This window comes from Ambystoma mexicanum, chromosome 7p, assembly GCF_040938575.1.
Source record: "Ambystoma mexicanum isolate Mex_15411 chromosome 7p, UKY_AmexF1_1, whole genome shotgun sequence".
NCBI classification, from domain to species: domain Eukaryota; kingdom Metazoa; phylum Chordata; class Amphibia; order Caudata; family Ambystomatidae; genus Ambystoma; species Ambystoma mexicanum.
Window position 1 is genome coordinate 51,463,327 of NC_090939.1, and position 27,038 is coordinate 51,490,364.

Below are 27,038 nucleotides of genomic sequence, written 5' to 3' on the forward strand. Positions count from 1 at the left end.
ACGGGGTCTGTCCGGCTTGTGACTGTAGCAATTGTCTAGCGAGATCATCTGTTCGCTCCTTGGAAATAATCAGTTCCCTTCTTAGAGCGTTCGTTTCCTGACGTGCTGCATGCACTTCTGCCCTTAGTTCCCCAAGTAACTGGGCTAGCTGGTCGGTATCCGAGGTTTCCATAGTGCCTGGACGGGAGTTTTGTGGTAGGCTTTGCGTTCTGTAACGCTCACCTGATTCCCGTAGAGGCGCCGGTCTTGACTGGGCGTATACCGTATCTTCAAAGGTGATGTGTAACACACAGCTGGCTCTTTGGGCTGGACCTCTGTGCACTGTATGTCTGACTCGAAGGGTAAGATGTCTGCAGATAGAAAATATGGGATTAAGGAACTGGGTTATTGAATGTCTCTCTCTTCTTCCCTTTCTCTTCTCCTGTAGAACCCCAAAGGTTAACGCTCTCACCTTAGGTAAGTGAACACCGTGCTCTCCATCTGCCTTGGGGCAGGGTGCTGTAACCAGTTTCTTCACTGGATAAGGGGAGCAGGCCTCTTGACTTCAGAGGACTGCTGTCTGTCGTTTACTGCACGAACGGTAAGTTTCGAATAATTCTAATGTCTTTAAAGTCTTTAGTAATGATGTTTCTTGTTTTGCAGGGTTCCGGCGATGGCGGATGACGGGCTGAAGTGAGTTGAAGATGGAGCCCGTGTGATGAATAGAAGCGCCTGGAAGCACGTAAGTAAGCACTTGTTGCCTGCTTCACGATGCGCTCTAACTGTCTTTTTATTTTGCAGGTACAAGTTCGGAGCGGCTGCAGGGTGCCGGAATACCCACTGGGTTAGATGTGGAAAGGAGTAATGGCACGTGAGTATTAAAGTTCCCCAATGTCTTTAAACGCACCTTGTTTTGTCTTTCAGATGCGGGATGCAGCGCCGAAGGCCTCCGGAGCGTGCGAAGAGTTGGTAAGCTTTTGTCTTTCAGATGCCGGAATGCAGTGTGAAGACCTCCGGAGCGCACGAAGAGTAGGTAAGCCTTTGTCTTTCAGATGCCGGAATGCAGCGCGAGGCGTTGGTGACAGCCGATGGACCAGGTAAGTGAAGAGCTGTCACTGAAGACCGTAATGCTAACCTCTTCTTTCTTGTCTTTATAGGTGTTGCTGAAGACTGGATTCAGGATGGTAAGCCTTTTTCCTTAGGCCCACGATCAGATGCAGAAGACACGATGAGCGTTCTGCTGCAGAGGATGCAGAATAACGCAAAGCAAGATTCATCCATCGGGTGTGGTTAAAATAGCCTCCTGTAGTGCTTAGGTGTCTCCTTCCACAGCCACGCCTAGGTAAGAAAAGAGTTCCTGCTTTCCAGAAGAGTTCCAGTGTTCTGAATCTAGGGAGTGGCTCCTGCCCCACCCAACAGGAAAAGTAGTTCCAAACAGAAGAGGATCAGAGGCTCAACTGGCAGGCAAGTAAGCAGCATGGTCTGCTGCAGGTAAGTCCACCCAAGCATTATGAGCCCGGCGCTTCCAGCGCTGAGACTGGGCATATTTATGAGCCTGGTGCCACTGGCGCCAGGACTGGGTCCAAAAGGTCCCAATTGGGACTGGTTGGCACTCGGAACCTGGGTTATGGATCTGCTTCCAAGGGAGTTGGGAAAACCCTGACCTTTTGGAAGCAGAGATCATGACAGCTGGCCATTTTTAAACCTTGTCTCGCTGTACATTTTGGACATCTCCCTTCTGGCCAAGTTTAGGCTGTGGTCATATAATGGCCTCCTTTCAACGGGCTCTGGCCAGAGCCTGGGAAGTAGCCTTTTTATGTGCAGGAAACTGGCACAGGCTGGGGCTGCAAACAACCCCAATACTTATCCGGGACCTTTTGTGAGATCATGGCTCGACCTCAGCTGGCTGTCCTGATGGAAAGTTGCACTGGGTGTGAATGTTACAGGCCCTCTGATTGGTGGACTGGGGTCCCCTCTTCCAAGTATTTTATATATTAGAGTATATGGAGTTGTTCTCAGTCAACCACTGGAGCCAAGGAGTTTAATCATGAGAGGCCACAGAGGGAAGCCGGAAGACCGAAAAGACATTGCATCGTAAACTATTCATCGAAAATAAATGCATCGAAATTCTAAACTACTCCATCGAAAATGGCAATGGACAATTTCCATGGATATGTACTTTTAAATGTAAAAGATATCATTTCGATGCATTTATTTTCTACTTTAAAACGTTACATGGAGCTGTCCAGTGCTGACATTTTGGCACTGGCCAACTCCTTGTAACATTTTAATGTTTTTTTGTATATTGTGGGGAGTTCCCTCCAACCCCCACGCCCAACCCCCTTAACCCTAACCCTTAATCTAACCCTTAATCTAACCCCTAATCTAACCCCTTACCCTAACCCTAATTCTATCCCTTGCCCTAACCCTAAATCTATACATAAAAATAGCATCGGAATCCATCGAATTTTATTTAAAGAAAAGGCATTTCGATGAATACAATCCGATGGAAGAGGCTTAGATGCAATTGAATTCGATGAAAAGTCCAGATACCCTGGAAAAGACTGCTGCTGGGACCACCATTGCCCAAACCATCTACCATAAGAAAAAATCGCTGCGCTTTCTTCAATATGGGATACCTTCCATAGGGCCTCCTTCCCTTGAAATGGGTGGGCCTAACCGTTTTGAGTCCAGTGTTGTCAAGGTCATCCTCCCAGAGCTCTGAAGAGTGTGCGTCTGTAAGCTGGCATCCACCATCCAAAGAGAAAATAGCTTCTCTCTATCAAGAAGCAAGTCCTGCTGGAGCCTGCTGTTTTGAGTCTGCATTCCTGCAGGCCCTTTGTGGGGTCACTTTAACAGCTCATTGATTTTTTCCTCCTGAGTTCTAGGTTACCAAACTGAGCACCTCCTTTTCTTTCAGCTTGAGTCATCCTACCTCATACCCTCAAGAAACATTAGGCAGCTGACGGAGACATACATCACTTTACCCAGCTGTCCTACCTTTCTGAAGAACCTGCCAATGTCACAACCTGTTCTGAGAGCAATTGTCCCAGGCAGCCCTTACTTGCCTGGGGGTTGTACTGATCAAGGTGCAAAGGCCTGGTTTGTATGCCTTATCATTATTATATAATTGTAGAGCACACGACTACGTCAAGCGCTTCCGAGCAGTGCACAGGTCATAAGGCAAAGCACTGGCAAGAATGCAACAAGTCATCAAGTAAGCATTAGTAATATTTATCACAGTACAATATATAGGTGGGGGTGTGCACAGGATAGCTGGAATCTAGGTTACACCAAGTTGTTGTTAGAAGAACAAGGTCTTCAGTTCTTTTCTAAACTAGAGGAGAGTTGGCTTGCCATGGAGATGGAGTTCCAGAGGACTGTAGTACAGCATGAGAAGGGCTAGTTCATAGTATTCTACTTGCGAGGCAGTCTGGTGATGGTCCTATTGCGAGGTGATCTTGCACTGCCTGATGTTTTTAGTTTGGCGTCAGGTAGTTTGGCGTGCTCTTGGTGGTTGCCTTGTAGGTGGCGCATGTCTATTTTGAAAGTTCCCTGATCCCCATTGGATAACATTGGGCTTAAAGTCCTTCCCTGCAACTACCCTTGCTTTGCCTTGCCTTCAGTGGTGGAACTTGGGAATAGGAATCCTAGCTGGGGTCTCCCTGGATGACTGGGATTGGTAGCTACCCCTTCATTTTGCAAGACACCTACTTTTAAAATCTTACGATTTTGTTTCCTGGCTTTAGTACGATATACAACGTTGAGTCCCACTATTCGCTATGATGGAACTGTGATGAATCCTGCAGAATCCTGGCAGAATCCCTGCCTAAAGTCTCCTCCTAGGGGGCCCGCGGAAGGCAGATGCTTTCTGATCCTAACCCTGGAGCTGTAATTACCCGGGTGGATCACCAGCGAGGAGAAGGCCCCCAAGGCAATAGGAGGGATGCGGTACTCAACATCTTCGAAGGATGAGATATCCAAAATGCCAGAATCTCTTATGGCTTGTTGTCAGAATCAGACTCCCTTTCCTAAAGGTACACAACGTATTGGTAATAAAAGCCATTCTGGCCAGTATAAGGATCAGAATATCATCATCAGGTTTATTTCGGATATGTAAGAACAATTCATAAAAACAATGCAAAGTACAAAAATATCTGACAATTAAAACTCAATGAGACACGCATTCATAAGAACCGCAGCAAAAAATAGCAGCTAAAATAGATTACAAATGCAATTCATTAAATAGTGTGTGTGAGTTAATTTCAAGGCAATATACTCAACAGACGTTTTCTTAGATGCAGTACTGTTTTCAAATATGAGAGTAGGGACCAACCCACAAGTGGTGAGTCCACCCACAACAAATATATTAGAGCAGGCATATATTGTACAAAGCCCTGTTTCTGCAATAAGGGTTGTATAAGCCGTCTTCTGGCTTGTGCATAAACAGGTCAAAAGAAGATAAGGTGTGCTAGGTCCTCGTAAGGAGCATCACTTACCAGACAAGATCGATCCGCTTCCTCCTCCCCCGGTCCATGCAGCCACCTCGGCCCTTAGGTGGATGCAGTTAAACCTTGCCCTAGATATGAGGACACGATCAGCAAGGAATTCTGCCCAAATCAGATAACGCTGACCACCCAAAGACATTATGGTCATCAGGCCATGATTTTTGGTTTCATGGTTTCTGTGCTTTCTCCATCCATTCTCACTGATTCATACAGACCTGCCGTCCATCGGTTGATCCCTCTTCGGGAGAGTATACTGCTTGGAGGTTACAAGTGCATAATATTGATCCCCCTCAGTTGTTTCTTGATGTGAGACAGCCATGGCATCTTATCTCCCGGATCCTTGTCTATCAGAAAGATGATCGGTTCATGAGTTAATGAAGCTTTACCGTTACCCCATGACCTGAGCCAATGTAATACTAGTTGCGGGGAGATCGTATCTCCAATTTGTGTGCAGTCCAGTTCCATGTGCAATCCGAAGTTTGGAGCAGAGGCAGGCAACCCCAGCAGGTTCTTAAAGAATTGGTTCTGCAGAGTCTGGACCACACCAACATTCGAGTGATCCCACAGTTCCATCCCAATTCTAGCCACTGATGCCGCTTTTCCCTTATACAACTGCAGCAACAGGGGCAATTGGTTTGGCTTTAAACATGGACATAGCTCTGGAAACCCCACCCAGGGCCTGCTTGAACTGCCGGGCCTGTTTAGACATATGGGCCATGGCACCAACAGTAGATCCTGGTGATAACACTGTTCCTACTATAAATAGTCCTAACTTTGATCCTCTTTCTCCACTTCCAGCAAGCTATCGCCGCTGATTTTGCTGCATTTACTACCAGATCCAGCCCCTCCATAAAAAGTCATACTCTGAGATAAATGCCTGTAAAGCTCTTAGTGAGTCGTCCGCATACACTAAAGCTGTTGGGGAACGACCACCCATTTTTGGAACGTCAGGAGAAGACTTCGGGAGGTAGTTGTGGAGACCATTTATATATAAGCAAAAGAGCAGGGGTGCCAACTCACATCCAAGGCGAACCCCCAGTTTGACTGAGAAAGAACCTGTACAGTGCCCATTAACACCACTCCTGACACATGCTTGCGTGGGGCCATGCAGCATGGCCAAAAGGTTTACCAGGGGCCCCGGGCAGTTCATGGACCTGAGCATGTCCCACAGCTTGGTACGGTTGACTTTGTCAAATGCCGTGCTCAGGTCCATGAATGCCAGATAGACGGGCTCCTGCTTCAAGTAAAGGGAATGCGCTTTTACCAAATAAGGGTTGAGTACCTGCACAGCCATACCCAGCTTGAAACCTAACTGAATCGGAGAGAGGATTCCGCTACTCACAACCCAATCTTCCAATTGGGCCAAAATGGCACGACTTAATATTTTAAACAGGGAGTCCAAGGGAGATATAGGTCTTTATGAGGCTGGGGAAGCCCGAGAACCCTTCTTCTAGATTGGCTAATAACTGGCATGAACCGTGAGGGAGGAATGGCCACGCCCGCACATATTGCATTGAACCCTTGGGTTAGGACGGGTGTCCGCAGATCCGCCGGGACATTGTCCTGACCTGGAGCTCGGTTACAAGGCTGGCAGCCAATGGCCTTCTTGATTTTGTCCACTGAGTAGATGATAGTTGCCTCGGTGCCCATTGCATCACTACATCCCATACTGCCCATAGACGCTGATCCTTCTATGTCAGCCGGATACCCTGCACTGTATAGGGTTGTGAAATGGTCCACCCAGGCCCTGTCCGAGACATTATTGACCGGGGTGGCCATGTTATATTTGTAGTATGGGCCCTTCTGGGCAATCTTTATTGCTTGCAGCTACCACCCAGGCTTCCCATGCTTCTTCCTCAATTGCCCGTTTTCTATTTGCCAGAGTTTTCTTATATTGGGATCTAGCCCCTATAATGGCAGTTTTGGAAATTCCAAAACTCCCCAAGGCAAGTAAAAGGTTTTTCCTAGCTCTCGTGCAATCAGGGTCAAACCACAGCAGCGGGCGGAGCATACACTGTCTAGGAGGATGGTTAGAAGGAGCATGTATTTCCACAAACATCTCAAGTTCTTTACTCATGGCATTCTCCCCACTCCCCCCTGCACCTGCACCTCTTCCCAGAATTATGGGCTGCCCAATGGGAGAGTTTAGGGCTCCCCCATTGGGCATCCCTAATGGGGTCACAAGTCAGGCAAAGCCTGATCTGGGTGTTTAGTGCCTCAATCTTTTTTTAGGGACCTTACCTGATAATATAGGATCGGCAGGGTGTTCATGATACCTGTTTTGAAGCTTGTCAGGTGTTAGGCAGAAACCTGTGCAGTTCCCTTAGGGACCACTGCAAAAGATTTAAGACTACAGGTGTTTGGCAGTAAACCCACTTGGTAGCAGTCTGTACCACACAGATTCACTTGGTAGCTGTGGCTGAGCAGTCAGACTTCCCTCAAGAAGAGTTAGGCAGTATGCAGAGTATACACAATAGGTACAGAGAAACAGTAGCACAAACAAACACTGACCAGAGCTTTGGTGTAAAAGTATATAATTATTTATTTAAAAACACTTGTAATTTACACTAGCAAAAACGAGGTGAGTAAATTCGGCACACAGTCACTATCATATATATACAACCCTATTCACTTATTAGACAAGTCTTAGTGAGAAACACCACTTATTTTCAGACAGAGGTGAACGCTTAACATAAGATGACACTCTAATAAGTTGTAAAGAAAGGGAGGAAAAAGGCAGAGTTAAAGAAGCACACAAGTTTCACAGAACCACAGTAAGGCAGGATAGGCAGAGTTCTACCGGAGAGCAAGGAAGTCAATTGCAAGGCCCACTCTTGGAGAGAGCAAGCAGAAGGGGTCCAGGTTCACCAGGGAGTTATGCCTAAAGAGTCTTTGTAGATAGTTCGCACAAAAAGGATGAAATTAAAGTCAGAAAATGTTAGCTAGGTTGCCCCAAGCCAGCCCAGGTTAGAAAGTCGAGGCTTTACTGTCACCCCGAACGATCTGTCGCAAGGGATGCCAGGCGGGACACAGTACCTTAAGTGTGAAGGAAGCTCCAGCGGGGGCAGTTGTTCCTGGCAGCAGGTGCAAGTCGGTGTTTCGTCCAGAGGAAGAAGAGGTCTCGCCGTGGAGGAAAGATGAAGGTTGTTGCACTGCCAGGGAAGAAACCAGCCGCGGAGTTCTCCGGTTAAAAGGCACTACCCTTCTCTTCGCGGTAGTGGTAAACCGTGGTGCTTGGCACAGGCAAGGCAGCCACGAGATGCTCTAGGAAGGTGAAAAGAAGGTAAAACTGGTTATCCCCACCAGTCAAAGGAAGAAGACTCTCCGGACTGGAGATCTCCTCTGTCGTCGGGAAAAGTGGTGAGACGGTTCAGCAGGGCTCCACCGGTGGTGTCGTCGTTGCAGGCCGGTTCAGCTTCTCCCTCCTCGGATCCTTAGGTCCTGTGGCGACTTCTGAAGTTCCAGTCCCCAAAGCCCTGCTTTTATGCAGCACACCCCCATTCACTCAGCCTAGCTGTCAATCAAACATGCTAAGTGGTGAGCCGGCCGGCTCACCACTTGGGCCAATCACACAAGAGTGCGACTTGAGTTACCAAGGTAACTCAGTCCAGGGTGCCTAAACCCCCTCCAACATCCCCTGTGGTACCCAGACAGAGTGGCACCACTTTTGGAGGCTTCTGTGGAGAAGCCCGCCAAAAAGTGGAACAAAGGGCTCGACTTGGGTTGGAGTCACAGAAGAGAACACAAACGCCATTTTAGAATAGAGTTCTGCAAAAAATACCAACCAGTGAATTAATATTAAATAAATAAACCGGCGGTATGTTCGGGGCTATAAGAATTTAATAATTAAAGTTGGTAGCCTCGAACAATGGGAAAATCCCATAGAGATATATTTGCGGTCGAATATAAAAAGTAGTATCCACTGCCACCAGCCAAAACTCGATCAGGGGGGACGGAGACGTGCCCCCTCGAACAACAGACCCCGGGGCAATCGAATTGCCCCGACCAGTACGTCCACAATATGATGGTTTGTACTGGTTTCTGTTCATAATTTGGGACTAGCAAAGCCAATGGTGACTTTACATGCCCTGGGAGACAGTAGTCAGTCCCAGGGTATGGTGTCTATGTTGGGGGGTCGCTACGACACCCCTGGGTTACGGCACGGAGGGTGCTGTGTAACCCACATCAAAAAAACACATGAGACCCTATGGAGTAAAAGACCCCATAGCCCATAAAACACATGGAAAGTTAAAGGAACACCTCAAATCATGTCTAAGAGTGGGAGCACAAGAATCTCACTCTTAGCAGGAGAGAAAAAAATAAACCCCAAAAATCCAGCAAAGCGGCTGGGGGACTCACTAGGTTTGGGAAATTAGCCTTAACAGAGAATTCTCCCCAACAGGAAATTCATCAGAGGCAACATTTCTTCCCTGTTTAATCCTTCAGCGCCCACTCCTCCCAACATGCTATGTGGCTCCATCATCAAAGAGGGGAGAACACTATTGCTTTCCTGGGAGACACAACAAGCACCCATTACAGAAGATGGGGAGAGGACTACTGATATAGCATCCGGGCCAGATACCCTCGGAGGACAGCTAGAGGACATAGACTGTCCCCCACCCCTAGTACTGGCCGGTTGTCTCTTCGGGATTTTGCCCGAGAAGTTTGATGCAGCCCACACCGCGTACGGCCACACCAAAGGCAATTAATATCTTTTTGTAGATATACCAGCCTTGGTCAGTTCTAGGTCAGCAGTACATTTACGCTGCTCGGGCGCTCAGCAAATCATAGTTCAAAGTTTGTTGGTCAGTAATGGGAGCGCCAGACCTCTATGCCTCTTTCAATGCAGCACGATGTGAAAGCATGAATAGAAAAATGCACTTATGCTCTCAATATCATTTGTCATTATACTCACCTCACAGTCCCTTTGTGTTCACTGCTACATACCAGCACGACCAGCACAGACAGCAGAGACAGCCTCGCCCTCAGCGCCGGTGGGCTTTCGCCGCAAGGGTCCACTGGCGGTGGTTATAATCCCTCCTCTTCTTTGCTTGTTGTTTTGGGGCGGGTCCTGAGCGAGTCCTGGTTTCAAGGAGCACCGGCAACGGGATTGGGACAGCGGAGATAACGTTGCCCTCAACGCCGGCGGGCTCTCGCTGCAAGGGCCCACTAGGGGTGGTTTTAATCCCTCCTCTTCTTTGCTCTTTGTTTGGGGGTGGGTTCTGAGTGAGTCCTGGGTTCAGGGAGCATGGGCAACAGGAATGGGACAGCAGAGACAGGGTCGCCCTCAATGATATCAGAATATCAATATCCTCCCTTCTGAGAAATATAATCTTTCCTCTGGTTTAAACTGTGAACCCAAGAAACACACATTAATATTTTCAAGTCCCTCATCTAGAGGTCTGTTTTGCAAACAGAGTGAGTTAGGCCAAGTTAAAACTGAAATATGTGACGAAATGAATAATGAGAATGTTGGGGACTTCAAGTCCCATAATTCCAGAGGTAGAGGAGGAAGAGGAGCTTGGAGGCACAGAACTGCAATGTGCAGTCTAGTGTTCCTAGCAATCTACACCTTAGCAGGAATTTTGAATATTTAAATCCCCCTCCAGTTCAGATGCGAGGGAGTAGCAGTAGTAACAGCAGAAGTCATCTGTGGCATTGTAGGCAGGAGGGGCAGAACGAAAGAACACTGGGACCAACGCTGTGCGTTTGGTGGGTGGTTAATGGTGCTGAGAGAGTCGTTAGCAGGAGAAGACCAAACTGCAGAGGTTGTGCAGCAGGAAGCACTGTTGTTGCAGATTTCCCTGTGGGAGAGGGGAGCTCTCTGCACATTGTGTCTGTCTCTCGTGGCTGGAGAGCCCTGAGAAATGATAGGAGCAACGTGAGATCCTACCGGGTAAGGCACAAGGTACAGAACTGCAACCGGAGCAGTCTGTCGAGGAAAGAAGTGGCAGCAGCGCGAAACGCTGATGCGCAATGAGAGACCGGTAAGTTGGCCTTGGACAGGTGACCCCGGGGCAATCCGTCATTAACTGCTAGTTGCACATATACCTTTTTGAATACCACAATAATGATAGGAAACATTTCTGGCTTAACACACATGTTGAGAGAAAACGAAATAAGAAAGTGTATGACTATCACTATCCAAGTAAAGAAAGAATGATATTTAACGAAGGCTGTAATTATCATTGCCCAAGGAAGGAGTGGGCAGTATTAAACCCACAGAGTGACCACCATTGGCAAAGTAAAGAGGATGCAATATTGGAACAAAACTGCATCCAGTATTGCCAAAGCAAAGAGGAAGCGATAAGTGACTTGCATAACAACCATCATTGCCTAAGCCAAGGAAAGGTCATTGGAAGGAAAAGGAGGAAACGGCTTTCTTGGAGAGAGAAACTTGAATCAAAAGTAACCTGATGTGATATTAGAGACCCAGAGTACGTGTAGTAGTGTTAGGAGATTCATCTTGGCAGGAGAGTACACCAGGAAAGGGATTGGAAGTGGTAGTCCTTGTTGGTTAGTGAACCAGGAAGAAGACATTGAAGTACTGTATTGTGGTAAAAGGTTGTGCTGGAAAGAAAGTGGCACTGCGATTAATATGTTTGATGAACTGGTAAAACCATCCTGACAAAAACATTGTTGTGTATAAAGGAGTGTGTAGTGTAAGGAAGGGATGGAATCAAACACTAAAGCAGACACCAAGTGATCACAGTTCAAGTGTGTTTATTGAACTTTAATTGGGTTTGAAAAACACCTATCTAATCCTAAATTGTCGTGATGCCAACCCAGGGATACTTGGGATACCTAGAGACTATTTAAGCCACGCCCAGGCCGAGAAACCCGCTTTGCATTTCTCTGCACCTGCAGCATGACACTCACCGTGCTCGGATCGGTCTCCAGAAGACCTGCTCCTTTCTTCCGCGCCCAGCGCCCCTGCAAGAACACCATTAATAATAGCCTTACCTTGCTGAGCATCCAGCTTCCATCCATCGCTCCTCCAGTCCTGTGGGCAGCTACGGCGGTGTCATCTTCATCTCGGCACGCCGCATCCTAAGAAAGGGAAAAGAACAGAGGAGAAGACATTAGTAAGCATTCTGCATATCTCTGCTTTTTCTCAAACTGTACGAGATTCAAACGCTTACCTGAATTGAAGCCGCTCGGGGTAACTTCAACTCTGGAGCATCTCATCGATCTGCAAAGAGGGAAAAGACATACCAGGTTAGCGTGGAGAGCATTCGGAGGCGCCGCACATTGCGCTTACTCACTGCGTCTCTTTCTCTCAGCTGGCAACCACGCTGGGACATTGCTGCACCTAAAAGGACACAGAGACGAACACTGGTTAATACGAGTAAGAAGGGGCTGCATTGCGCATCGCGCCCTCACTCGCCATTAGTGCTACTCACCTCAGCAGCACGCCGCCATTTCAGAACCCCTTCCATCACCTAAGGAAGGAAAGACACATTATTGAAGGAACAAGAGTCAAGTCAACAGAACTATTCATAAGACTCATTCTACTTACCGGTCGGGCTGAAGTTACAGCAAGCGCTGTCCGCCGGGCTCACGCCAGTGAAGCAACTAGGCCTCATTGAGCCTGCAGCAGTCAACGCACCCCTGCACTGAAGGCAGGACAGAGAGCATGCTACACAAGAACACAAAGTGAGGAGTGGACCAAGGGGAAGGTTTGGACCCCAGGAAAGAAGGGGGTCAAGCAAGCAGAGACAATAGAGAGTTAAACTCTGACAATCCTGTGTTTCAGGCCCAGTCTTCAGTCAAACAGACTTCAGGGAAGGGTTTGAGGTTGTATAAGATCCGAACAGGCTGAATGCCGTCCCCGTGGATACAAGGTGAGCGTTACATAAATCTAAAGATAGGAGCAAGCTACGACCATCAAATAAAAATAACGCAATCCTAGTCAAGTCTGTCCAAATAAAAGGGCCTATACTAATAAACCTATTGCCAATCCTTTCTTATAAATATAAAATAATGTGGCAAACAATGTTATGCAAAAGGAAAGTGTTCAAGAAATGATATGTCATGATATTCAACCTGTTGGCTTCCCATCCCCAGGTTTTCAGCACAGGACAAGGCGGCACACTCGAGCTTAGCACATTCTCTGGCTTCTCTAGCACGAGGATGCAAGTTCCGTTCTTCTTAGGATTTTACATGTACAACTTCTTGGGTGATTTATTGGTCACCCCGGGTGCCCGTCTGCCCGGCTCAGGCCCACTTTAAAACAAAACCTTTTATTGGTCTCCCTCCGCCAGGCTGGGACCAAGTTTATCTATTTTCCCGAACTTTCCTTATTCATCGAATCGAAGACTTTCGACTGCATAGGATTTTACTCGACCCATCGCAGGACCACTTCGATTCACAAATACTCATTCTCTTCTTGATATAACACTTTGTCACTTTCACTTTCGTCACTTCTCAGCTGGATACCTTACAGAGACCTTTGATTGAACACCCATGCGGTGCCGGACCACTCAGTCAAAGATATTGTATCTTGCTTTGAAAGTTCAATCACTCATCAGCAGTCCAACTTTACTTGCGTCTCTTATCACATGCGTTTTAACTATGTTCGTTCCAGTGCTCGCCATACAATGTTGCTACTTGCAACCTTGGCTTCAACACAGACCGGTCTTGTATTTCTCCCCAACTCACCGGCTGTGTTGATTTCACTGACACTGCTTTGTTCTTGGAGCCAAGGACGGTACCCTGGCAGCTGGCGTTTCTCCCCGTCTTGATTACTGACGCGGGAGGGCCCTTGGTATCTCTGACACACAATGCAGGATTCTTCAGCTTTCTTTCCTGGTTTTCTAATCTTGACGTTTCTGGAAAGTAACGGTTCCTTGTCGAAAAGGTCAAGGGAGCTTCCCTTCTTGCGATCCCCTTCTGTTTTTTTCATCTTTCTTCTCTCGTTAAACTGCCATCTCGAAACTGGTGTTTCCTCATGTTCTTTGCCTCGCTCTGAGTGTGCTCTCGTGCTCCGCCTTTTATCAGTGCGGGGAAGCTTAATGTTAATGAGGTGTGTGTGTGATCGTCAGTAATTGCGTGACCTCGCCTGACCATTGTATTGGGACATCTCCGGTATACTGCTTGGGTGTTAGTCTGTTTTCTTGCATGGCGGGCTGTCCGTGTGAAAGTGTTTGTGTTGTAAAAGGAGGGGGGGTAGAGTTCCTAAATATCCTACAGGGTAGGATGGGGTAAGGGGTTACAGGGAATGGGATACTGCATCTCACCATCTGGTGTCCCACTCCCTGAAGACCCCTCACCCAGGTGATCCTCCCGCACTGATCCACCCCCAGGAACTGGATCCAAAATTGATGTCCATGTCCTGGCCACCTGGATGACAGATCCCCGGGGACTAGTGGGTGAGACACCTTCTGGTTCCTCACAGTAGTCATTGTCTTCCTCAAGAGCAGAGAAATCATATTGAAATATTCATTGGAAGAATTATGAATTTTGTTGAATTATAATGCAATCATGCGCCGAATGAAATGCTGCAGAAGTATAGGAGCTGTCTGGTGGAAACAGAACTTGGCTATTAGGAGACACTTGTATGTGTTACCTGTTGAAGTACAATCGGACTGTTGAAGTGAACTTTATTTGTTTGAAATTCTGCATTTATCCTGGGGAAGGGGATCCAACCATGGTTACAAGAATACTTGGTTCTAATTATTATTTCTTTGAAATTCAACAGCCATATGAATACCTGAAAGGTTTCTGTTGTATGTATAAGTGTGAGGGACAGATATCCTTGTGTATTAGAATGTTTTCCTTTAGTCTTAGTTTCATAGACAGGGAAACCCACTTCAGGTTAGGTAAAGTGAGGCATTTATCATAACCTTTTAAGTTAATAAAATGGCTTCTTGCAGAAAACCTATATCAAGTTGTCCACCTGGCATTTCTGACCCCTCACAGAACGTTGAATAACATTTCAACTACGCCAAAGTAGCCTAAACTCGGTTACTTACCTTGAACGTTGTGGAATGCTACTTTTTAGATTGAGGATTGGACTACTTAGGTTTGGCACCTGTGAACTGGTACTGCCTTCTATTTAGAAGGCCTGGGAGGAAATGTAGAGTTTCTTTTCTCCCCTCTTAAGGTTATATTTTAAAAGTATTTACCTTGAAACTGTATATATTCGAAAGTGTGGTTTGTGTCTTATTTTGGACACCAAGCCATGACTGTACATATGTATATATATTATTTGACTTACCTTTTACTATGTTGATGAATGCTTCTGTGTTTATAAATAAATACATTGGTGTATCTTTATACTTGTTGGAGAATGTACTGCTAGACAATCTCTTGTGTGTGTTAATTGTACTTTACACCAATTTTTGAATATGTGCATTATTTTGATGTTGCATTTCTTTGATACAACATAGTGTTTGATTGATATAATATCTGCAAATGAGAGGTAATGAAATTCATGCTCTTTAATAGTCTATTAGAATTGTTCACATGGGCCTAATAGTCCTCTGAACTATCTGGAATTTCCATACTTTAATATTAATCCAGTAATTACACTGGCTGTTTTTTTCTGAATTCTTCATTTTTGGTGGGAAATATTTGGGAGGCAAAACTGTGTCTTTATTATATTTATTTCTTATCTATTTTGTCAACAAGGTAAACAACCATAATTTCTTACATTGAAACAGATCAGAAGCAGTTTTATACTTCAAGACAATAAACCTTTGCACATGTTACAACAAATCGGCAGCCTTTTACAATGTTTTCTAAATTTCAGCAGCGTGACCCTCAACCTATGTGTTGTAGCATCATGTCTTGTTCACACTAACCCAAAGCTGTATATACTCTGAAACACACTATCTAATCTTCTTCTGCTTCCTCTTGGCATGAAATCGGGGGACAGCAGTATAGCATCAATGTGGGTATCCCATGTAGATGGAACTGTGTCTCCTGCCCCATACTCTTGTTTCCTGAATCTGAGGTTCTCTCATTTGACCATATTCATGGTATATGCTGCCATCAATAACCGTGCAGACTTTTTCCACTGCATTGCAATTTGCCTTTTAGCTAAAGCAGCGCCCAATAACCCAAATCTAGACACCAATGTTCTCTTCTTTGTAGACCTCATTTGATAGACTTCACCATTTCCCAACCAGTTCTGTGATTACTGCTTCCCAAAAGGAATGGACCCGGGGGCACATCCACCTAATCCGGAGGAAATTGGTCTGAGAGCATCCACCTCTGTGGCCGCCATCGTCAGCATGTGCATTTATCTTGTGCACCAGTCTATGCTCCATGCCCAGTGTAAGCTTTTATATAATGTATTAGTTTGAAGCGCCTGTTATGGCGGAATACCCTTGCAGTGGTTGCATACACTTGCCTCCATTCTTAGTCCTCCAAAGGGATTCCTAGATCTTCCTCCCACTGACTGCTTACCCTATTTATTGCTTTGAAGCACAAAATGCCACAGGCTTTGTATAGTTCAGTTATGCTTCTCCCTCGTGTTCGCAGAGAAAGGATATTACTGTGAATTATGTATGATGGGAGGTCCTCTGGGAACGTGGGTCAGCACTTCCTACATTCAGTGGTTAATTTAGCATAGGCCAAAAATAACATTTGTTCCACATTTAGTTACTACAAGACAACTCGAAACCTAAAAATCTACCCTCATCATACAATTTTCCTAGGTTTTTATGTTTGCTCTAGCTCCTATCCCTTTGCCAATTCTAGTGGGTCTCTAAGGGTAGATGTTTAGGTTCTCAAATTGTCTTAAATGATTTTTAATTACTCAGGATGCAAATCAAGACCAGAGTCATCCAGGGTGGCATTATCATGGAGGTTCTGGATTACCCCAAGAAACATAAACTGTTGGCCAGGGCGAGAAGGGTTTAGTTGGGAACAGCAAAATGCCACTTTTCTGAGAGTGTCCAGAATTCTGACACAAGCAATGCTACCATGACATATGGTGTAACCATATGAATTAAAATGGTTGGAAAATGAATCCTAGTGGCTTTCTGTAGTGATCCGCTAATACTTCAACCAGGAAGTATTTGAATATCAGTAACTACAAAATTAATTTGGCCAAATGTCCACCTCCCCTTTAATCCCCCAGAAAATACTATATTTCAGTGGATGAAACTCAAAACAGCGTTTTATGTGTCAAAATATGTGAACAAAAAGCAAGAAAAGGGCTGGGGGAGGGGAGGAGGAGTCATGTGGTAAATTAGGCCAAAAACACAAGTAGCAATATAATGGCAAATGATAAAACAATTTTAAAAGCTATTATTTAAAATTAAACAATCTGTTAGATTGAGCCTTCAATGCCGCAAAGGTTTACAAATGGAAAATATCTTATGAAACCACTATGGATGAAAATTCTTCAAAGTTGGAAAGTGTATGATTTGAAAGAAGGAAACAGATTATTGCAAGTGAGTAACTTTGATATCCCATCACATGCAAAGCCTCCCTACTGTAATCGCCTACTGCAGGAGGGCTACACCTGATAAAGGAGTGTTGAATTCATCTGGAATTTGTTTCTCTTCTCCTTTACAGTTTGTTGGGTACAATGTGGGAGATCACCTAATCCAGGTTTCAGGCGGCAGTCGATTCCTCTATCCCAGCGATGGTGGACAGATCCACGTGGAACAGGTCAAATTTGAAAAGGGTAAGCAAAAGAAAATGAAACATTACTCAGGTGTGGGCAACCAACAATTTTCATGGAATTGGGGTATTTCACTGGCTCTTTTGCTACCCGCAGACTCCTATACATAGACTGATTTCAAGACAACAATGTTCCTTTTTACTTCCAAGAAAGGAACATTCCTCAAACTGATTTTCTGTTCCACCAGCGATTGCTTCTCTGGCAGCAGAACAGCTCACTTTGCATGTGTTCTTAGAAGAATGTGGGTGGCCATAGGAAGGTTCTCTAGTGAGCAAAGTGTGGCCTAAACCTCTGCCCTCGTCTTTTCCACAGGCGCTGGTTATCTTCCAATCCTACCCTCTGAGGATGGATTTCTGAATTATCCTTTAGAAGTCTGATTCAATTATAAAATAGTCAGTTTTAAAGTAATCAGGACATAACCACAATGTTAGATTTTTATACAGCATTTCATGCCCGATTGCATCCATTTCTAAGCGCTGTAATGTAGCTGTTAATATTACCCAATTTACTGGTATAAAATGCATCCAACTTTAAAGGATGAAGGGCAGAGTCAGTCCTGCTATGAATTGCACTTGCGAAGTTCAGACTTTCCCTATCTCTAAGGCAAGCACTCAACCCGTCGACTATCTGCTCAATCGATAGGTCAATGTGGTAAATATCAGGCACTGCTGCGCCACTGCTGCAGAGATGCACCTGCTAGAAGTTTTAAAAGGTGTAATCTGAATAGTTAAACTCACCTCAATACACTCTCCTTAGCATGTTTGATCCAGGAATACATTTCCATGCTCTAATCGCAACGGTTGCCTTTTTTTAACCTTTTTTTTTTTTCTCTGTGTGATTTCTTAGGTTCCTTTTTTGTAAAAGTGAAGGTTTTGAAGGATGGTCATTGCTTCCTTATCCACATCACTGACCCGCAGAAGGAGGACTCAGAAGAACTAAGCCAGACACCGAACAAACTTGCGGAGGAGAAAGGTCAGTACATTTACTTGGACAGAATTGACACCCAATGAGGCAATACATTACACCATTTACTGTGCCTCTCAAGTTGCTTTGATTAGCAAGTGATGTATTTCGCAGAGGGACATAAATATAGTCTGATGGAAGTTCTGGTAAGCTGGTGTCTATTGGAGAAGGCCACTGTGACTACCATGCACATTTGATGATCTCATCTGCTGCCGTAAGGTGCATATTGCTATCAAATGATGTCATCTGTAATAATAGTAGTACTTTTCTGGCCCCATCTGCAGATACTCTGTAAAGCACTGAAGCAGTCAAAAGACTATTTTCTTGCTGGTGGTTGATGTGATCTGTAGAGAAGCTGGTCACAGTCTGATGTGATTAGCCTTGGCATCTGCTTCTTTGAACATCTCTCCACACTACACCATGTGGGCAGTATTTTAAATATGTTTTAGTATGTTTATATTGAATAAAAGAAAAACAATGATTAAAGCATAACTTTATTAGCTTCAGTATACAGTTGAAATAGAAAACATTGAACATATTGAATGTAGTACAAATCATTTGTAAAAAATAGAAACATTTGGGGGATGCAAGAAAGCAGTCTAATGTATTTGGGGTAGGTAATAGTTAAATGTGTACTTTACTAAGCATAACATTCTAAGAAACATTCCACACATGTGGGAAAGATGTGTTCTTCTCTGTCCTTCAGTTTATAGGATAGCGTGCAGATCTAAGAAGCCACATAGCCAGTTAAAGAAATATTTTATTTGCAATCATAATGGCCTTCATAAGCCAGCTCTTGTAAGCTTGCCACAGGATAGTAACTTGGAGACAACATTGCAAATTATCAAAATTTTCTGAAGGACAAAAGGGTACATGAAGGTTCATCAGCATCCTATGGAAAATGATAACAGCCAGGAGAGAATGAGCAGAGGATAAACATAAACCTAGATCGTTTCCTTCTGAATCGCTGCTGTTGCAGCAACATCTTGTCTCCTTCAAGGAGAACCTGGATATTTGAGCTGTAGTCCAGTAAGTCCGAAGTAGACTGTTTTACTGTACAAGTCTCCAAGGACTTGTCAGCGGGTGCTGGCTCATGTCATTAGTCCTCCCTCGCTTTCATAAATAAACTGAAAATGTTTCCTGGAAAAGGGTATGTTCTCTAGCTAAATGCATTTGGCAGTTTTTGGGGCATTTGGGTTGACAGTTCACGGGCTGGGCGTTTCAAAGCAAGGGGGTCATCCCCTGTGCATCAGCTGAAATCCAAGCAAGCATCTTTTCAAATGCTATAATTCTAGGGGACGAACCTCGGTTCTTTGGACGTTTGCGTGCAATATGGGCTGGGGTGACCTTAGTCCCACCAGATGAGGTTTTAGAACACGGTCTCTATTTCCATGGACAGTGCTGAGGTGCATCACCAAACTCGGTAGCCAAAGGGATATAAACATTTTACCAGAATGTTATATTTTGCTTGTTTATGCCGGCCCAGATGAAACAGAAGTAACCAGTAATTTAAGGTGATTTTTAAACCCTTTCCCCATTTCCTTTTCAGGAAATCCAATTCCGGAGAATATGAATGTGAGCAAGTTTGGGTCCTTTTCAGCCATCTTGGAGAATGGAATGCACCTGTCATTGAGCAAGTATGGGCCCAGCGGAGAAGGTGCAGGTAACGAAACAAGGGGAAATGTCACTTTGGTGATACACAGCATCTATGTGTTTATGGGATTGATACAAGCAAACCCAGGGGTGAAGCAACAGAGAAATGTACTGGTAGGGTGCAGGGATAGCAGAGGTGCTGGGATTGGTAAGAGCATTAGTGGGCAGGAATAGGGATCTTTCATAGGTTCACATGCTGTATGAATATTCCCCGTCGTCAGGCTGGGACTCCTCAGTAATAGAGAGCAGTTTTTAGTTTAAATACAAAACTGCAGTCACTTTAGTGTTCTCTTAGAGTTGTTTTGGGTCATCTTGTCCTGCAGCCAATGGGCAGCATATACCTAAGCTCCTCCCCTAGCCACTCACATCAGATTTCCTACCACACGTTCAAGTGTTGGGAGACCTCTACCAGCTCTCTCTGCTTCTTGGATGTTTTTTCAACAACAAATCAACGATTCTTCTTCAAATTCAGGATTTATAGTACACCAAACATATCCTGACAATTGGTGTCTTTGTTTTAGGCTCCAGAGGTCCGGATTTCTCTATGAAGAAGTCCACTCTCACTCCTCAATCCAACCAAAACCAGCCCTTGTCTGGCTTACTTCTGCTGCCATGGCCGATCCAAAGACTAAGAAGAGCTTTATCAAGATATGCTTCACCTGCCACTTGAAACATGTTTATGTGGAAGACCAGCATGAAACTTGTATATTGTGAGACAGGCATGGAATCAAGGGATGCCACAGACAGATAGGTTTGGAAAACCGTTATTCTTGGTGGTCAGGATGGAAAAATACCTACCGTGCCCTAACTCTAAGGTGGGAATGCTCCCTAATGAAAGGAAAACTAAGGAAAGTCTAAGTCTATCAGTTAAAATAAACTACTGCCTGCGCCAAAACCTATGCTTGCTCTCACGTCTACAAAGTAATAGGGTCTGTGGGATTTGGCCAACTTAATAGTGTTAAAAGCAAGGTCAGTGTTAATATATAGCTCTTCCACGGCTCCCTTCCCCAAGTTCAAAACTCTCAGGACAAGACGTTCCACAAGTTCTCAGGATTCACTTGGCAAAAAGTTCACAGTACCTTTTCCTTGTCATTTCTGTAGGCTTCTCCGGGTCCCCCTCCTTGAACCCAAAAGCCCTCTGGTTCACACTTCTTCAATGGGTCTCAATGGCTTCCCTCGCGCCAAGTTTAGACCCTCGTGGTTACTTTGAAATCAACATATCAGCTCCCAGCGCCGTAGTTTCTGCAGGAGCAGACGATAGCCCACCCAATCCTCCAAACCAGTCCACCCAACAGTCAATTGTACAACTGCTTGGTTGACCAGATCGGGGGAAACGGGGGAAGTGGGGAAAATATCAAACGGTCGGGATTCCTCATATCTCCTCAACTCTTGGAACACTGGAGAACCTGCAAATAACACATCTCATATTAACATTAGAAAAATACATCTGCACTGAATTTATTATTTTCCCACTCTTGACCCTTGAATTACCTGACTACCTCTGCTTTAAACTTGGAGGACTTTTTGGTGCTTGAGAATCCTTGTCTTGCTGCCACTTGCAATCTGTCTAAAAACTCCTGTGCTGCAATGCTCACTGTGACTGCATCCTCTTAACCACTGATAGACACCCTCTAATTCACAACGTGGTTTTCTGTATTCCTATTCACCGTTATGGTTGGGAAACTTTCTTTGCTCTCTTTCCTGAGTCCAATTGCAGTCTCTAGTTCCCTTTTCCAACTTTGTTCTATCCTTTGCGATTAATTACACTGAACTGTGTCTCAAAACTCTTGGCCCTAAATAATTAGCAAACTAAAATTACTTTGTGCAGTTCCTAACTGAATTTGTTTCTCACATAGCTTCTAAGCTCGCTTCCTACAGCAGCTTTTAAAAATTCCTTTTAACATTGCTAGTTATGCTTTTGGTCCTTGCTTTAACTCGGCGGATTCTTTTCACAATTAATAACAATTTCTTACTTTCTCAAATACTGTCTTGACTTGCTTGCGCTCACGCGTACCTTGCAGCTGATAACTTGCTTGCGCGTACCTGGAACTGACTGGCTGAGAAGAGGGAAGTCTCCAAAACTACCCTTTTTTCACCGCGCACTTGACACGTTCAGTACAGCTGTTACCTCAGCTGATTTCCGCGTTCCGACGCCTCGTTCCTTTAATGACTATGCCACATAACCACTGAATTCGCCCGACGCAGCTTCCTCAACTGGGCAGGCACGCGGGGCACGCCACTAGGTGCTTTCCTCGAACACGAGGGAAGTTCCGACACGCGATGGACAACAAACGCTTCTCTTTCTAAACCTTGCGCACTACTTCAGTAGTTCAAACATGCTTCAGTAACTTGCACGTGCACTTCCAAAAACTGTTGATTAATAACTTATTTACAACTATTTAAGTAACAAACAGTTCATCCTTTACATTATCAGATCATGTCTTTTACTTCCTTAAATAGGTTAAAGATTTACACAGAACATGCAGCTTGTCATTCGTTTCTTTTAAAGTTCCAAAACATTTTCAAAGCACTGCTTAGATTTTTCTCACTGTCACCTATCTGAGATTATCTCCGGCTTTTCCAGTAGGTTTTCCTTAAAGGATATGTCTTCACTTCTCTAGTTTCTTCAGGTAACTCTGGAGCTGATAAGTGCTGTGACCCTTTCTTGGCTGATCTTGAATGAAAGGCCGTTTAGAACCTCTCCAGAGGTTCCAAACTGCATCACAATAGCTTATAGAAATATGTAGCCAATTGTTACTGAGCAGGAAGTTCACCATCAAGGGCTGGGAGAACATCAGCTGTCTAACATGAAGTCAAGGAAGTATTGTATTGTACTTGACTCAACCACCACCCAAAACATCAGAAATAAGCCCCCAATACCCTGGAACCTGACACACCAATGTTCAACTGGTTCAGTTGTATTTCCTTTAACACAAAACGTTCATCGCAAAAAAGTTCACACAGTTCACGTGGCTTCTTTCGGGACTCCTTTCCCCATTCTGAACCAAGTCCTTTTAGCTTTTAACTGTATCAGATCATGTTTCTTCTTGCTTTCAACTGGGGCTCCCCTGGTCATGGTGCAGTTGTCAGACCGCAGGGTCCACCTATTCTCCGACATTGGATCTTTCATGGATTCACATTATTTGAATATTCCCAGCCGATAGGCTGGGAATCCTCAATAACATTTTATTATAGCTTGTAATAGAGTTTTTATGCTCACTTTGGTAGCCCATCTATGTCCTTTTTGGTGTATTGTGCCTCAGCCAAAGGGACATAGAGTGACAAGCCCTACCCAGGAGGCCATCTTCAGATCCTAACCGCACAGGAGGCCTCAAGGCTTTCTCTCCTGGAGAAATAAAGCCAGAAACCAACATATTTCTTCAGAAATTCAAAATATTTCTTCACAACTTTATAAAAACATCACCTGTACAGATGAGTGCTTTTTACTTTCATAATATTGAGGAAAGATTGAAGGTTATTTTCAGGGCATACCAGTGGGATTAAGAATGTGTATGAGGGAGACCAGCATTCTGAATGCATATACTGCCTCTACCCAAACCACATTCAGGAGGATTGTGAAGTGTGTGTCACCTTTAGCACAAAAACCCTAACGGATAGGAAAAGAAGACTAGCCATTTGGCTCGATGAGGGCAGATACCCCTTTGAGAGGCTGAATTCTCTAGAAGTGTGGTGGAAGACAGACCAATTGGGCCAAAAGCCTATAAAAGGGCCAGGTCAGAAGCAAAAATGTCATCTTCCTCTTCATCTGTGACCCTCAAAAGAAAAAAGGAGGGAAAAACTGAAAAATCTGCTCGTCGTCGACGATGAAAACGGTGACGGAGTCTGCAATAAGCACTGCATCAACGAATGTCGCCTGAAAACTACTGTCGATTGCGCCTCTACCGTCCATGACACAATTGTCATCGGCGACCGCAAAACCGTCGACCTCTCTATCATCGACGACCATCAAACCATAATTGTCAACCTTAAGATAGTCGACGGGTAAGCCGATAAAATCTTTGTCGACGACGATACCGTCCACACGCCTGTCGACAGTCACGCTCGTCACCTTCTTCGCCATCGACGGTCCTGTCCATGGAAGGCAATACAGTGTCGACAGCATCATTAACAGTACATGGAAAGTCACCAACACCTTTCCTGTCTGCGCTGTTAACGGGGGGGGGGATGAAAAAGGTTATTAAGGCACCCGCGTCTACGGGCACAAAATAAGGACTACTGAAGGAAAATTAGAAAAACAAAAGTACAAAACAAGTCAGACGACAAATGTATGCCAAATAAAAAGGAACAAGAGCCAATAAAGGACTCTGCATCTGTACAATAGTTCTTAAACTGCCTATCAGACATCTGCACTCGCCTAACGTCGGAGACGAACAGGACATAGTAGCAGAAGTTGGGGGACATTCTTTACCTCAGTCACCCGAAGGGAACACTGATGATCCGATAGCACCCAAGGGTCCAGCACTATCTCCGGTCTCGTCAATTCTCCCAGACCAGATACTGGAGCACCACATTGATTCAGAGTTTGAACAGGGGTACTAGCCCCAGTCATCTGAAAAAAGACAATATTTGTCACGGAAAACACCAGTGGAACCAGGGTTACAGGAGTTACCACAGCCGACATTACCAACCCCGGCTGCTGCTGCACCACTAACTGAACCGTTACTCAACCCACAGTCCCTATTATCTTTACAAGTACTTTCTACTCTTCAGAACCTACTTCAACAACTGGATACCGGGCTACCAGTGAATCAGCCCCACCCGCAAACACCCAACGAGGCGCCAGGCCCTTCAGAGGAACACAGCAGGCCTGACAAAACAGCTACAGGAAACCGGGGGCACAAACCAGGAGAACCAACCGCCTGCAAGCCCATGAGGCACACATGACCCAACAGAGCCATCAGCCCCATTAGAATATGGGGGGCCTCCTCAAGACCACACCATCCCCCGTGCAGTCAAGAGGAAGGATAACTCCAATCCTTTACCACCAACGATGAAGAAGGTAACAGAGAAACAGATATCCTCTACCTCAAAATCTACGCAGCGAGATAACTGGGAGGACACAGACTTGGGTCCGATCCAAGATTCTGAGGAACCGTCGCGTCAGTCTCCACCTGATGACATAACTGCATTTCACAACACTGTACAAAAGGAATTTGACCTAATACCATCGGAGCAGAAAAAAAAAATTGCTTCCTTTTTGATTTAATGCGCAGGAAGGTGGTAATGTCATCTCCCATCCTAGACCACATTTGGGAAGAAGGGCTGTTACTCATGAGAAAACCTTTCTCTGAACCAGCGTTAAAAGGCTGTTGGGAGAACAAATGTAAGGCACCTCAAGTGTCCCCTAAATGCCTTACATCCCAGCCAACCCATGACTCAGTGGTGTCAGCAGCAGTGTGCAGAGAGTCAAATGCACAAGGTCAAAAATGTGCAGTACCACCTGACAAAATGACAGCAGGAAAAAAAGACGGAGCCTGACAGTAAAAGCGGCTAATTCACTATCAATAATCTCGAGATATGATCGCGAGATGTGGAACCGGCTCACACCGCTGTTAGGGTATCGGGTGATATGGTCCCCATACATGTGGTCGCCATACATAATCTTGCCGGGAAAACATTGTGACAACATTATATATGGTGACCATATGTATGGAGACAATGGGAGCGTGGGTTGTGGTGGTGTGCCATGCTCCCCTTGGAAAAAAAAAAGGTTTGGAGTTTCAGGGGTGCCCCCCGCATGTTCAATGTAATAATGTCACTGCAAAAAACGGCCCTTTTTGGCGACTTTTTTGCCAGGAGACATTTTTGCAGGGACATTATTACATGGAACTGCTGTTAGACTACCTACCGGAAGATAAAAGAAAACAGGCCCTGGACATCCTCTGAGAGGGTGAAGACGCCTCAAAACATGCTATCAACATCGCAGTTGATATAGCGGAAACAGGTTTTAAACAAATTAGAAGTGGGGTAGTACTTAAGCGACAGGCATGATTGAAATGCACAGATTTCAAAACAGATGTGCAATCAAAGGTGCTAGACATGCCTTTTCAGGGAGACCAACTCTTTGGTCCCAAAATTAATGACACCCTAAAAGCCATAAAAACAGACACTGATGCAGCAAGATCGCTCACCACACGGACGGTGTGGTGCAATTTCTGCTCCTTCCGTGGGGCCTCTGGTCGTTCTACACCAACAAATAGAGGCAGGAAGGCATACCAGAGGGCATCCTCATATTCACAAGCGTACTACCAGGGGTATCAACGTTTGTCCCCATACAAACAAAAAGACTACAAGCAAGCTCCAAGGAGGTGACAAACAACATCCGTCTCTAGAGGCAGGCAGCAAAACAAGCCTGACTTTCGTCGAACGCTTACACCGACGGTCCAACTGCAGCAAGTAGGGGGCAACTTGCAATACCATCTGCAGCCATGCCAACAGTTAACCACAGACAGGTGGATGTTAGACATCATAAAAAGAGGTCACACCATAGAATTCCAAGGAAACCCCCCCTCCATTGCCCCCAATATTTCAACGCCAGCCGTTCCTAAATATCTTAAAGGACAAAGTATAGAAACTGCTCATGAAAAACACAATAGAAAAAGTCCCACAACATCAAAGGGGCAAAGGAGCATACTCCAGATTCTTTGTCGTGAAGTGTAAAATAATATGTGAAGAAACAAAAGTTCAAAATGATCACCCTGGCAGATGTCATCAAGTCAATAAGGGAGAACTACTCCCTGGCGTCACTAGATCTCAAAGACGCATGCTTTCACATCTCCATTCGCAAATATTACAGGAAGTTCCTAAGATTCATCGTGGGCACAAACCACTACCAATTCAAAGTCCTGCCGTTTGGCCTTTGCTCAGCCCCAAGAACCTTCGCAAAATGCCTAGCTCCTATAGCCACGTTGCTCAGGATAAAAGGATATATATCCATATCTTGACGACTGGTTGGTATGAGCACCATCGTACCAAGTGGCGGAAAGAGCGATCCAGCAGGTGTCCCGCACCTTCTTGCGCCTCGGCTTCGCAATAGATTCAAGCAAGTCGTACTTCAAGTGATTAAACACGTTAGTGTTTCTAGGGGCACAGTTCAACACCAACGAGGGCTGAGTATGTCCCTCAGTAGAGAGGGCTGTGTCAAGACCCTGCCTGATCATGAAATTCTACCCAGGTGCCAAGATCGTATTCAGAACCGTCATGCAGCTTTTAGGCACCATTTCGTCCTGCATTCCCCTAATACAACATTGCAGATAACAGATGAGACCGCTACAAGA

The 27,038-nt window shown here is 45.1% G+C and overlaps 1 protein-coding gene across 3 annotated transcripts in view; it reads left to right on the plus strand.

Moving 5' to 3' along the window:
* Positions 1-27,038, plus strand: part of SPAG17 (sperm associated antigen 17) — a 1,712,709-nt gene that overhangs the window by 1,048,900 nt on the left and 636,771 nt on the right. For all 3 annotated transcript variants that reach the window (XM_069635754.1, XM_069635756.1, XM_069635755.1), the window contains exons 22-24: positions 17,016-17,127; positions 17,971-18,096; positions 19,637-19,750. In XM_069635754.1, coding sequence (XP_069491855.1) covers positions 17,016-17,127; positions 17,971-18,096; positions 19,637-19,750 — 352 coding nt within the window. The remainder of the gene's footprint in view (positions 1-17,015; positions 17,128-17,970; positions 18,097-19,636; positions 19,751-27,038) is intronic.